We start from the raw sequence: 13899 nt of genomic DNA on the forward strand, positions 1-13899 counted from the left end.
GCTGCGTGCGGGCTTTCCCTAGTTGTGGTGAGCGGGGGCTACTCTTGGTTGCAATGCACGGGGTTCTCATTGCAGGGGCTTCTCTTGTGGAGCACGGGCTCTACGTGCATGGGCTTCAGTAGTTGCAGCATGTGGGCTCAGTAGCTGTGGCTCTCGGGCTCTAGAGCGCAGGCTCAGTAGTTGTGGCACACGGGCTTAGTTGCTCCGCAGCATGTGGGATCATCCTGGACCAGGACTCGAATCCGTGTCCCCTGCATTGGCAGGCGGATTCTTTTTTTTTTTTTTTGCGGTACGCAGGCCTCTCACTGTTGTGGCCTCTCCCGTTGTGGAGCACAGGCTCCAGACGCACAGGCTCAGCGGCCATGGCTCACGGGCCCAGCCGCTCCGTGGCATGTGGGATCTTCCCAGACTGGGGCACGAACCCGTGTCCCCTGCATCAGCAGGCGGACTCTCAACCACTGTGCCACCAGGGAGGCCCTGCAGGCGGATTCTTAACCACTGTGCCACCAGGGAAGTCCCCCCTCTTCTCATTTTTTAATGCAATTTAGAGATAGTCTTCCCACTGGTTAAATGTCATTCCTTATAACCCCTGGGACTCCTAATGCTCTGCCACATGCACGGTGGTCATGTGGTAAATATTAAATGGAAAAAATTAAATTTAACTCTGCCAGTGACGTCTAACATGTTGTCGCAACATTGCAACTCAGAGCACTATGCCCTCGATATATGAGCTGGGCAAGAAGATACCAGTATGCTACATGGATTCCTCATTTCATGTGTCCTGTTTTGTTCTATATACAGCTACAGTTTAGACAGCAAGGACAACCACGTACATATTTGCTCATGGAATAAATCTAGGTGCCACTTACAATACAGCCTGTCTAGCATCTGTGCTGGTTTCTGAGATCAAAGGAGATGATTAAAATGTGAAACATAATTTGCCTGATAATTCCTTGCTGTCTTTTATTTTAGTTAATAGGTAGATACTTGTCAGCCTGCACATTTTATTTCTGGTATGCTAAAAAACCTCTTGGTGTATGATTCTTTTATTTCTTGACACATACACACACACACACACACACATAAATGGATCAAAAAGTAATGTTCATCTAGAAAAATTTACCCCCAAAATGCAAAACAGGTTTCAATGAGCTTAGATTTCCTGTACAGTAGAAGTAATATTGTCCGCTTACATGCCCATCCATTTTTCTAACCCAAGCTAAGGGCTGGAAAAAGAAACCTGGAACAGTCCCAAGTGAATATGGGAAGCCAGAGAAATAATGAAGTTGAAGATTTCTCAGAAATAGTCCTAAGTGGGGAGCCTCTAATCCTACCTGGACAGTGCTTTTCTGCAGGTTTCTCAGCATGAGTCCAAACCTCACAAAGCACCTCAAAGACTAGGTTTGCCCAGTGTCACAAGTATGGCAGTAGGCTCAGCAGGCTGGATACAGGGGCCATGTAAATAGTAGTAAAAACAATCAAGGACCAGATGCTGAGATTTCCCCTTGTGTCCCATAGTTGGAAGAATAAGTTAAGTAGTTTTCCGCTTCTTGGCAGATGGCCGCTCAAATACATCTCGTACCCCAGCTGCCTTTTGTTTAAAGAACTTTGTGTTCTGGGCACTCTCTTGGCCCCATGCTGAGTCAAAGGAGGTGGTGTCTTGATCCACGAGGTGGGTGTACTTGGTACGACCAGAGCGTCCAAAGTTCTTGACCTGTTAGGACAGATGATGAGTTACACCACCAGACATATCATGTCACAGCCCTCAATATGTTACTTTTCTCTCTCATGTCATTAAGGTACCCCATACCTGCATGACTTTGGGAAGAATGGTTTTGTTGAAATGATCCTCCAGGGTAGGTGCGCTGAAATCTCTCTTGTATACTTCTTCATCCTCATCCTGTAGAAAAGAGTCTTATCAATTTTGTGGTTTTATTTCTCATATATTCAAACTACATTGTTTTTTAGGGATCATTTTTTAAAACCATTTAACTTTATTATTTTAATTAATTTTTTTTGGCCATGCTGTGCTGCATGCGGGATCTTAGTTCCCTGACCAGGGATCGAACCCATGCCCCCTGCAGTGGAAGCGCAGAGTCGTAACCACTGGACCACCAGGGAAGTCCCTCAAACTACAGATTTTTAAAATTTTACAACAAGGGATAAAAAGAAAGCAGAGGGTATTGAACCTATTGAACCAAGAGCTTACATCTAGTTGAGGAGATGATAATCTTTTTTTCCCTTGTGTTGTCTTTTTCCTTCCTAAGTATAGACATTTCCTGAAGGTTGGCTGTATTCTTCTCTGCACTCAACATGTTCATTCACTCACATGATTTCAACTTCATACAGGCCTCTCAAATCTCCAATCCTGATTCTTCTACTGCCCAATACACATGTTAGCTTGGGTATTCTGGGATTTCAAACTCACATCTAAAGTGAAAACTGTATCCCTAACCTTTCCAAATCAGCCTCTTCCTGACTTAACTTTTGTTAATAGGACCAACATTCTCTCAATTACCTAGATTCTCATTACCTGGGTTATTATAGTTTTTCCCTGCAATCAATCTTACACATTTCATGGGATTAATGTTTCTAGAACACAACTCTCATTATACCTCTGTCCTGCTCAAAAACCTTCAATGGTTCTCTACTTTACTAAATAAGCACAGTTCCTCTGTGTACTAGTCAAGGCCAAATGCTGTGTAGCCTTAATCTACTCCTTTGCCTTTACAGATGATACTTTTTGCCTCCATTTCTTGTTCCTTTACATGGAATGTCTTCCTACCCCCCTGAATGTCAGGAAGTCTATACATCTTAATTTTTTTAAAAAAAGATTTATTTATTTATTTGGCTGCACTGGGTCTTAGTTGCGGCACGTGGGATCTTCCTTGCAGCGTGTGGGATCCTTAGTTGCGGCATGCAGGATCTTTTTTTTCTTTTAGTTGCAGCATGCGGGATCTAGTTCCCTGACCAGGGGTCAAACCTGAGCCCCCTGCTTTGGGAGCGTGGAGCCTTAGCCACTGGACCACCAGGGAAGTTCCAGGAAGTCTATATATCTTAAATGTCACCTCCTTGATGTTACCCTTTTCAATCTTCTACCACATATAACACCTCTCTCTTCAGAAGTCCCTTAGTACTTTCACTGTTCCTTATGTTACAGTAGATATTTGCCTTAGCTCTATTATTAGATTGTAAGCCTTCTGAGGGCAAGGATTATATAACCTGTAGCTGTGCTTAACAGTAGTACCCTTCATACAGTAAATGCTCAAAAGGTTTACTTAATGAACTGTATAAAATAACTATAGAGAATAGTTTCAAATCAACATATAAGTAAGACTATAATGTTATGATACAGATCATAAACATATGTGCTGAAAGAATTAAAATAGTACCATTTTAGTTAAGGAAAGTTTCATGGAAGAGCTGAGTCCTTTAACCAAACATACTTTTGGAGTAATCTTTTTCCCTTCAGCTATAGAAAGGCCAATTTAAAGGTAGGACAATTAAACAGTTTTCATGAAACCAACTTTTCTCCTTGTTAGAGTATGAGAGTCCCTCATTTAATCTCAGAAGCCATTTCAACTTCACTCTCCTTGTCCAGATGAGAAGAGTTGATATTTGAGTATGTGCACCAAAAGACTCACATAAACCTCTCATTATGTGTTACAGTCAGCAATGCACTGCTTCCTTAAGGAGCTTGATTATTAAAGCTGCTGAAATGCTTAAGCAATGATATTTTATGACTTTGAAGCAGTATAAGAAGTAATTCATAATCTCCACTGACTCATATCTTGAAAACCACATGGGCTGGAAAACTACATAATAAGCAAACATTTCCTGCTGAGCAGATAGACTGAAACCGATTATGGAGGGAGAGGAGTAAGGAATCCTCCAGTGAAGTTTTAAAATTTTTCTACAGTGAAAGGCAGGAATTAGCTGCAGTAGGGATATTTAAGGTTTGCTATACAGCATTTGAAAAAGCTAGTCTAGTTTTTGATAAAAACTTCTTTAACATCAGGAAATAGTTTGACAAACCACATGCTATTAGAGTAATAAATGTAACCAATTCTCCCATTCCCTTTCCTGCTATCTCTCTATTAAGGAATTATCACTAGTGCTAACCCAAATAATTTGGAAGAAGTCCTTTTCACTTTATACAGGGTTAACAGACTGATATTTTGACTTTGGTTTTTATATGAAGAAAAAAGATGATGGCATTACACATAATGGTTAGATAATTAACAATTTTTTTGGTTAGACTTAGTCACTTTCTGTCAGCTCAGAATGAAGTAAATTAAACTTACGCCACCCAAACATGAGTTAACGTAAAGCTCTTTGCAGAGCCTGGTTTTCTCATAACCAAAATTTCTCACTCAGCTATGGATAATGATATGTAAGTGATTTGGGGAACCCAAACAGTCTAGTATCTATATAGATCACTATTTCAGTTCCTCAATTCTTCTATTACATCATTTCCTCCTTCTGAGAGCTGGGGCCAAAAGAGAACAGTTGCTGCTACATCTAAAATCCTGTTGCCAATGCTTTCCTCTATTTGGTGTTGTATTCTTCAGAGGCAAAAAGCAAATGAGAAAGCTGACCACTGGCAAGTGGAAGTAACATCCCAGGACCAGCGAAATGGGGAGTTATTCCTACTGCTCCATTTTCCCATTCTCTTTTCACTTCTTACCATGAAGAAGGCACCCCGGTGATAATACTTCTGTAAGAACTTATATTTGCCCTTAACAGCTTTGTTGGTAATGACTTTGCCATTTGCCCGAAGCTCAGCTCGCCTCTCTTCCTCAGTCAGGTTTCGCATGCGTTCAATTTCTGCTTTCTCCTTTTCAAGCCTGTCCAGAGAACAAAACTATTTATTAGTATCATTTTAGCTTCAGAAAGACCCAGTTATCTGAATATGACACAGTCCCAGCTCCTTTCAACCATCATTCATCTTCATCAATTCTAGTTATTACCTGTTAGGAATCAAGATCGGGAGCTCAATAAATAAGAGGGTGACATAGTCTTCATTATGCTTGCAAGACCAGGTTTTGCAAACTTTTGAAAGTTGATTCTAGCCTTTCTGAGGTTTAGACATACTACCACTGCTTGATTTTATAACATTACTAATTTCCCCTCCCTAAAAAGCCTTCTTAGTTAAAAAAAAAATCAAGAATTTAAAATGACTCTGGGGGCTTCCCTGGTGGCGCAGTCGTTAAGAATCTGCCTGCCAATGCAGGGGACACGGGCTCGAGCCCTGGTCCGGGAAGATACCATATGCCGCGGAGCAGCTAAGCTCGTGTGCCACAACTACTGAGCCTGCGCTCTAGAGCCCGTGTGCCACAACTACTGAAGCCTGGGTGCCTAGAGCCCGTGCTCTGCAACAAAAAAAGCCATTGCAATGAGAAGCCCATGCACCGCAACAAAGAGTAGCCCCCGCTTGCCACCAACTAGAGAAAGCCCATGTGCAGCAACGAAAACCCAACACAGCCAAAAATAAATAAATAAATAAATTTATATGTTAAAAAACAAATAACTCTGTATAAGAGTTTACTGGTATTTCTTTTTGTTTTTTTTTTTTTGCGGAACGCGGGCCTCTCACTGTTGTGGCCTCTCCCGTTTGCGGAGCACAGGCTCCAGACGCGCAGGCCCAGCGGCCACGGCTCACGGGCCCAGCCGCTCCACGGCACGTGGGATCTTCCCGGACCGGGGCACGAACCCGTATCCCCTGCATCGGCAGGCGGACTCTCAACCACTGCGCCACCAGGGAAGCCCTGGTATTTCTTTAGTAATGTGCTTATATGTCACAAACCAAGGATCACCCTCATTAATTAAACTGCGTGACTTTACCCTTTTTTTGGGGTGGAGAGTCATAGATCCCTTTTCTTCAAAAAATGCAAATAAACACATAATTTTTCATACAATGTTAAAGGGTACATGGACTCCTTGACACCCAGGATAAAAACCTTAGAAACTGCAGGCTGAGGACAGAGTCTTCTATTGAGGATTATAATCTGGGATTACCCTCTCTCATTCCTATCAATTTTTAGGAATGGGTGATGCAGCTCAGAAATGATTCTGCTCTAACACAGCGATTGTGGTGGATTATTTAAATGCCACAAATTCTTCCCCTCACAGTATGCATGTCCCTTTGCAGAAATGATATGTGAGCTTCAAAAGACCTTGCCAGCTTCCACCTTTGCCCTCTTAGAATGCTGCCCTGAGACCATTATGTAAGGAAACTAGTCTAGCCTACTCAAGAAGTGAGGCATCGTAACTGACAGAGCCAACTACCAGACACATGAGTGAAGCCCAGTCAATCTTCCAGCTGGACACAACTGCGTAAGAGAACCCAGGTGAAATCAGCAGAGGAACTGCATAGCCAACCTCCAAAATTATGAGAAATAATTGTTTCAAGTCACTTACTTTTGGGTTGGGTTGTTATGCAACAACAGATAACTGATTACAGTGAGTAACTTGTGTGTGTCTACTAGGAAACTACTAAAGGGAGTATCAGCTGGCACTCTATTGTGGAGAAACATGGACAAAATGCATTTCTTTTTCCTGATTTTATTGTAAAAGCCACATTCCAATGTATGGGGAACCCACCCAGTTGCAGGAACCCTAAAGGAAGCTAGAATGGAACTCATAGTAGGTGTGGTGCCTCAGAGCTACCCTACTAGGAACCTGTCCCACCAGTGGTATTTAACTCTAGGCCCATCCTATTACTCACGCTTCTCGATCTTCTCTGTCCCTCTTGATTCTCTTTAGCTCCCGAACTTTCCACGCCTCATATTCCTCCTCATCATTTTCATCGTCAGTATTGAGTGCATCCAGTGCAGCCAGGGACCGCTTGTTCTCCTCCAGCTCTTTCTTGGTCTCTTCTTCTACAATCTGGATAGGGAGAACAGTTCAACTGTTGGACTTCCTTATTCTCCTCAGACAGACCTAAGCACACAACTCCTTGCATTCAATCCTCACAGCTACCTCCAGTACCTTGAGTGTGTACTTGCGCCTCTCTTCAGCCATGCGTTTGGCCTCCTGTTCCAGCTCCTTCTGTTTCAATGCTTCAGCCTCACGTTCCTGAACCGTTACCCGGTCCTTCCTGCAGCACAGAGGTCCTGTTAATTACCCAAAGCCCTTAGAGTGGAGGTCTCTGTTCCCCTAAATTAAGTCCCATCCAAACCAGACAAAGCCCAACAATCTCTGGCTCTATTATTTGCAAAGAGCCCAAAATGGGAGTCATTCTTGGTATTCAGAGCATCAAAATTCCATTCATCTTTGAGAATTGCCTGAATAGCAAGAAATCTGCTGGACTCTAGGATTTCTAGCCATTAGGAAAGGAATAGGAATTTGCTCTTCAAGCTTGATTTTGTGTTTAAAAGAATATAACACCTTGGCAGGTATGTTTTCTTTAAGTGGAAAAGAAGATGTGAAAACAAACTCAGTCTCCCTGCTAACAAGATATTCCTCAGCAAATACCCTGCCGAGTTGGGGCACTGGGCAGAAGACTTTTCCTTGGTGCTTACATTTCAGAAGAGCAGGAGAGGGAAAAGAGGCTTCCATCTTCAGACCTGGAAAGCAGTAATTATTTCCAGGATTCAGGCCTGGTTTGTGAGATACTTACTTCCGAATGAAAACTGGCTTAAGGCGAGGCTCCATCTCATCTTCACTGTCTGTGTACTCTTCATACTCAGACTCTGATTCTGACTCCTCCCCAGAACGTCCCTCATCTTCCACCTCCATGACTTCCAGCTCTTCATTTTTTCTCTCCTGTGCTCGTTGACGCATCATGCCACGGCGCCGTTCTATTTCCTGTCAAGTTACATGTCCAAGCCAGTCAGCTAATTGGCCTGTGCTCTGAGATGTCTTTTTATTTTAACCTCATCAAGCTCAACAAATTCCGGTATGAGTAAATGCAACTTAGTACCATTCTATTTCTTTTTTTTTTTAACATCTTTATTACAGTATAATTGATTTACAATGATGTGTTAGTTTCTGCTTTATAACAAAGTGAATTAGTTATACATATGTCCCCATATCTCTTCCCTCTTGCATCTCCCTCCCTCCCACCATCCCTATCCCACCCCTCTAGGTGGTCACAAAGCACCGAGCTGATCTCCCTGTGCTACGCGGCTGCTTCCTACTAGCTATCTATTTTATGTTTAGTACCATTCTATTTCAATCCTATCCCCAATAAGCAGGGAACACTGGATCAGACTTCTGCCAAAAGCAGATATCTTGCACCTTTAAGGCCTCATCAAAGGAGCACGAGCCCTAACTTTTTCTTGTATCCAGAAAGAACTTCCCACTTTCCGAAATTATACCTCATCATCAATCTCTTCCTCTTCTTCTTCACTGCTATCTTCTCGTTCCATGCGCCAAGCATCTCCTTCCACTTCGGAGTCACTTTCTCCAACCACTTCAGGTTCCACTATTTTCCGATGTCGAGCCAATCTGAAAGGCAGTGTCCAAGTGTAACACCAACCTCACAAAAACGAAGAGGCATCAACCACATTTCCTTAGTCACAGAGCACCTGGACATTATGTTTGCTTTTATTAGTACTGAAGTCTTGAGATGAGGAAACTGAGGGGCAGATTAAAGAAACTAACTCAAAGTGTTAGAACAAATAGTCAAGTTGGACCCAAAACATTACATGTATGCTGAGGCACCCTGGAGCACTGCAACAAACGTAGATGGGTGCACTGGGATATATTTTAAAGCTCAAGGTAGTTCACAATTTCAACAGTAGATCACACTATGTTTCCTTTCAATGATATATCTTAGTAAAACTGGGATTTTTGGGCTGCTGTGATAAAAAGCAAGTACTGCATGAAGTCAATATGCAACAGGAAATGAGTGACAGTGCCAATGTGACTCTAAGGTTTGAGAAGTTGTCAGTGCCCAAGAGACACGCAAACCCCAGTAGTAAGTAACTGTGGTTATGTAAAAACGAAATAAAAATGTTTTTTCTTTTATACATATTATATTTTTCAAGTGGCTAAGTTGCTAGGACATAAATATTTATTAAATCATTTGGATCTAACTACTTAATAAAATAAACAGAATTGTTTGGGCCCAGGGCTCTGTGAAAAAACTCCTTTGGACAATATGAACTGTGAAAATTTGGGGCCTTTGGCCTCCTCTGTAAGGTAATGTCTCAGTCAATACACAATACACAAAACCCCTCATTGGGAGGCTCCCTTTTTGACATCAGTCCTTTTTTCCTACTTCATCAGTGTCATTTCTCCTCACTGGCCTTTAGAATAAATGCATGGATAAAATCAAATTTCTCAAATTTTATAAAACATCTTTGTGCTAAAAAGACTCCTCAACAAACCAACCAACGGTCTGTGTTTTCCATCACCTTAATGAGTTATTTTCCTAATCCCACTGTGCCTGTTTGCTCACTTGTAAAAATGGGGATAACAGTACCTACCTCATAAGGTTATTATGTGGATTACAAGAATTAGTAAATGTAATATACCTGGAACAGTGTCTGGCACATAGTAAGTACTATTCAAGTATTAGCTATTACTGCTGTTGTTCCTATTAATTAACCTGTAGGGGTTCAGGTCCAGGGAAACATAACCCTAGTCTTTACCTCTCCTCCACATCTTCACTAATACGGTTCTGCAAACGCCGTAGCCGAGGGTCGCTAGATGAATCCTCCTCCTGTTCCTCAGGCTCTGCTTCTTGTTCTTTGGCTTTCTTAATGAACTGAAACTCTTCATCCTCCTCATCTGAGGACTCCATAGGGGCATAGTCTGGCCTCTTTCCCGACACATAACGTTTTACCTTCACTTTTTCCATCGAAATCTCACCTGGGTGAGAAAAATAACTTATGTTTCAGTAGCCTCTTTCCCAATGTCCTTCAACCCTTGGTCTTTCCAGGTAGAGCCCTGTATTCCTGGCAAACCAGAGTCCAAGCAGGAGAAGAAGAGAGCCATTACCCAACCATCTATTCATCTAATGCTGTTTTCCTACAAAGGCCAAGTCATGCGAAGGCATTCTTGTGAACACCAACACTAATGATAATGAGGCTTAGCCTGGGTACAATGAAGTGGAGGAAGGCGGGCAGTGAAACAATAGAAAAAGTCCCCCCAAATAGGGAGACTACCTCCAACACAAATTCATGCTATTCCACCTCAACTATGTGCTTAAGCAAATTATTTATAATAGTGCCCAGCACACAGTAAGGATGACTTAAGTGGGAATATAAAATTAAAATACTGTTCATTCTTTTAGTTTGAGACTTTTCCGTGGCAGCCTTTATAAATTACCATATAACGCAATCTTCTGATCTTTATTTCTACCTTCTTTTCTTTTAGCTTATGTGCTATCAAACCTGCAAGAGTAGATTATCTGTCTTTTACAAATACCAACAATTCCAGTGAACAGAAAATCAGTGAAAACTAACCAACATATTTTATAAGATGAATATAACCCTGATAACCAAACTGTACAATTCAAGGGAAAATTTTAGGTGGATTTCACTCATGAACATATACAAAAATACTAAATAACATAATAGCAAATGTATTCAGGCAATGTAAAAACTAACCAAAAAACCCCTCTAAGCTCTAGTGACATAACAGGATTTAGCCCAGGACTACAAGCATGGCTTAACCTTAGAAAATTAACAGGGAAAAAAGTAATGTACTATTTAAAGTTTATATATTTATGGGACTTCCCTGGTGGTCCAGTGGTAAAGAATCCACCTTCCAATGCAGGGGACGCGGGTTCAATCCCTGATTGGGGAACTGAGATCCCACATGCCACAGGGCAACTAAGCCCACACACCACAACTACTGAGCTCGCGTGCCTCAACGAGAGAGCCCACATTTCGCAACTAAGACCCGATGCAGCCAAAAAAATAAATAAAATTAAAAAATTAAAAAAATAAATATTAAAAAAAGAATGAGAGGGCTTCCCTGGTGGCGCAGTGGTTGAGAGTCCGCCTGCCGATGCATGGGACACGGGTTCGTGCCCCGGTCTGGGAAGATCCCACATGCTGCGGAGCGGCTGGGCCCATGAGCCATGGCCACTGAGCCTGCGCGTCCGGAGCCTGTGCTCCGCAATGGAAGAGGCCACAACAGTGAGAGGCCCGCGTACCGTAAAAAAAAAAAAAAAACAATGAGAAATCACAACAAAATAAAAATTAAAAAAATAAAGTTTATACATTTAAAGTGACATAATCTAATAATAGATACAGCAAACATTATATTTAATGATAAAACATTAGAGGCATTCCTTTAAAAAACAGTGGGCATCATTAGGTTGTCCCTATCATATCTTCTAATCAACGTTATATTATAGTTTTAATTAGAGCAATAAGAAAAGGAGATAAAAGGTAAGAACTGAAAAGGAAGAAACTGCCACAATTTACAGACTATATGATTACTTATGTAGAAAATACAAGATAACCAACAGATAAGCTAAAAAAAATTCAAGAAGAATGCTGGATAAACGTTAGATAAAAATAAATGTGCCTGTACATTGGCTACCTATAATTAGATAATACAGTTAAAAAATACTATTTACAATAGCAACTAATCTGTAAGATACTAAGGAATAAATCAACAAATGATGTAGGCCTTTAGGAGGAAAAATATATAATTGTATTTAAAGATATAAAAGATCAAAATAAACGGAGAAATATATCATGTTCAAGGATGAGAAGTTGGCAACTGTGCCCGAGTTGATCAATAAATGTGTGATCTATAATTTTAATGCAATTTCATTAAAAGCTGTTCTCAGGCGATTTTAAAATCATATGGAAGAACAGGAGGTCAAAAAGAGCCAAGACAATTCTGAAGAACAAGGTGAGGTAAAAGACTTTAACAGACACCTCAGCAAAGAAGATATAAAGATGGCAAATAAGCATGTGAAAAGATGTTCCACGTTATATGTCGTCAGGGAAATGCAAATTAAAAAAACAATGAGATACCACTACACACATATTAGGCTGGCTAATATCCAGAGTTCTGACAATACCAAATGCTGGTGAGAATGTGGAGCAACAGGAACTCTAATTTACTGCTGGTGGGAACGCAAAATGGCACAACCACTTTGGAAGACAGTTTGATGGTTTCCTACAAAACTAAGCATACGCTTACCGTATGATTCAGCAATCATACTCCTTGGTATTTACCCAAAGGAGTTGAAAACTTATGTCCACACAAAAACCTGCACACGGATATTTACTGCAGCTTTGTTCATAACTGCAAAAACTTGTAAGCAACCAAGATGTCCTTTACTAGGTGAATGGGTAAATAGACCGTGGCACATCCAGATGATGGAATATTACTCAGCAATTAAAAAAAAAGAGCTATCAAGCCATGAAAAGATACGAAGTAACCTTAAATGCATAGTAAAAATACTGTGTGATACCATAATGATGGATAAATGTCCCTACACATTTGTCCAAATCTACAGAATGTACAACACCAGAGTGAACCTTAATGTAAACTACCGACTTTGGGTGATAATGATGTGTCAATGTAGGTTCACCCTACCCTAGAGAAATTCTTACACAAGTGCAATAAAGAGACATGTTTAAGCACTGTTTGTAACAGGAGAAAAAGTAACAAAACAACACTGTCCCTCAGCAGGGAGCAAACTGTGGTTTAATTATATAATGGAACTCATAAACAGTTAAAATGAATGAATAAGATCTTCATGTATTCAAAGCATACTTCTCAAAAAACATGTTGAGTCAAAAAAAACAAAAGGCAGGTTGCACAAGAATAGGTACCGTATATTTTTTAAAAAAAGAATTGACATTAGTTTTCAAATACTTTACTGAAAAAACTCTTTCAGTCTGACTTCCCAAACAGGTACAGTTTTCCTTCATCCATCTGCACCCATCCTTTAAGGATCAAGTTAAATACCCCAATCTGAAGAGATTATTCCTTCTCTGCCCTCCCTAAGCACTTCGTTTGTATCACCTATGTGACAGGTATTATAGGTGCAAAAGACCACACAGCTGCTTAGAATGTGTCTCTTTTTGCATGTCTCACATCTAGTAGACTATGAGTTCCTTACACCACTGTCTTACACCATTTTGTATTCAATTTAGCAAATACAGGCACTGCGTTGGTTAAAGGGATAAAAAGTTTAATAAGACAGAGTTCCTGCCTCAAGGAGGTTATGAGCTTATGATGCAGTAGAGGGAAATGGACATGTAATTAACAACGATGAGAGTTACAGAAGCATCAAAAACAGACTATGGATAACAAAAGAGGGACTGTATCCCACACAACCCCTTGCAAACAGCAGGCATTCACTATATTTATTAGTCTAACTTATTGGTGGAGGCCAAGGCAACAGGGTGCTTGCTGTAGAAGAGAGCACACAGGCTCTAGTAACAGGATGAGACGGAAGTAGCTTTTGTTTCCCCTAAGCAACGCGACTGGATGCGAGTTTGATAGGGAAAGTTGAAGAAATAGGGGGCAAGATCGTAAGGGTCGCTGGGGTTGAGGTGGTGGGCCCGGGGTAGGTTTGGAATATGCTGGGGAAAGAGGTAAGATCCGACTGGAAAGCCGCTCAACACAGTACCTTTCTCATTGCGAACCGGGACGGCCCCAGCCGTAGACTGAATGGGCGGCTGTTTCATAAGTGAGCTTGGGACCGACATGTTGACGGCAGCGGCAGTGACTCCCCAAACTTGACTGATTCCAAACTGAACAGAACAGAACAACGTCAACGAACAGAAAAAACCTCTTCCACTAAGGCCACTGTACACTGCTGCGCCACTGATAGAGACACCACTTCCAGCTGAGCTAGAAAAACCGGAAATATGCGACCAGAGGATTGTGGGATTGTGGAGGACGTCTGGGCGCCTACGGCTAGAACGTCGAGTCTGTTACTGCGCATGTTCATAGGCCGCCCTGGCCTCCTCA

General features: G+C 41.4%; 1 protein-coding gene across 1 annotated transcript; it reads right to left on the minus strand.

Moving 5' to 3' along the window:
* Positions 1 to 1104: 1104 nt before the first annotated feature.
* Positions 1105 to 13775, minus strand: MFAP1 (microfibril associated protein 1). The gene is made up of 9 exons (XM_004323371.4): positions 13556 to 13775; positions 9600 to 9819; positions 8322 to 8451; positions 7622 to 7809; positions 6991 to 7099; positions 6728 to 6888; positions 4688 to 4847; positions 1811 to 1900; positions 1105 to 1714 (listed from the first exon to the last, which is right to left on the minus strand). The coding sequence occupies exons 1-9, from the start codon at positions 13632 to 13634 to the stop codon at positions 1532 to 1534; spliced, it is 1320 nt and encodes a 439-aa protein (XP_004323419.1). The 5' UTR covers positions 13635 to 13775; the 3' UTR covers positions 1105 to 1531.
* Positions 13776 to 13899: the final 124 nt, after the last annotated feature.

Source organism: Tursiops truncatus, chromosome 2 (genome assembly GCF_011762595.2).
Source record: "Tursiops truncatus isolate mTurTru1 chromosome 2, mTurTru1.mat.Y, whole genome shotgun sequence".
Lineage (NCBI taxonomy): Eukaryota > Metazoa > Chordata > Mammalia > Artiodactyla > Delphinidae > Tursiops > Tursiops truncatus.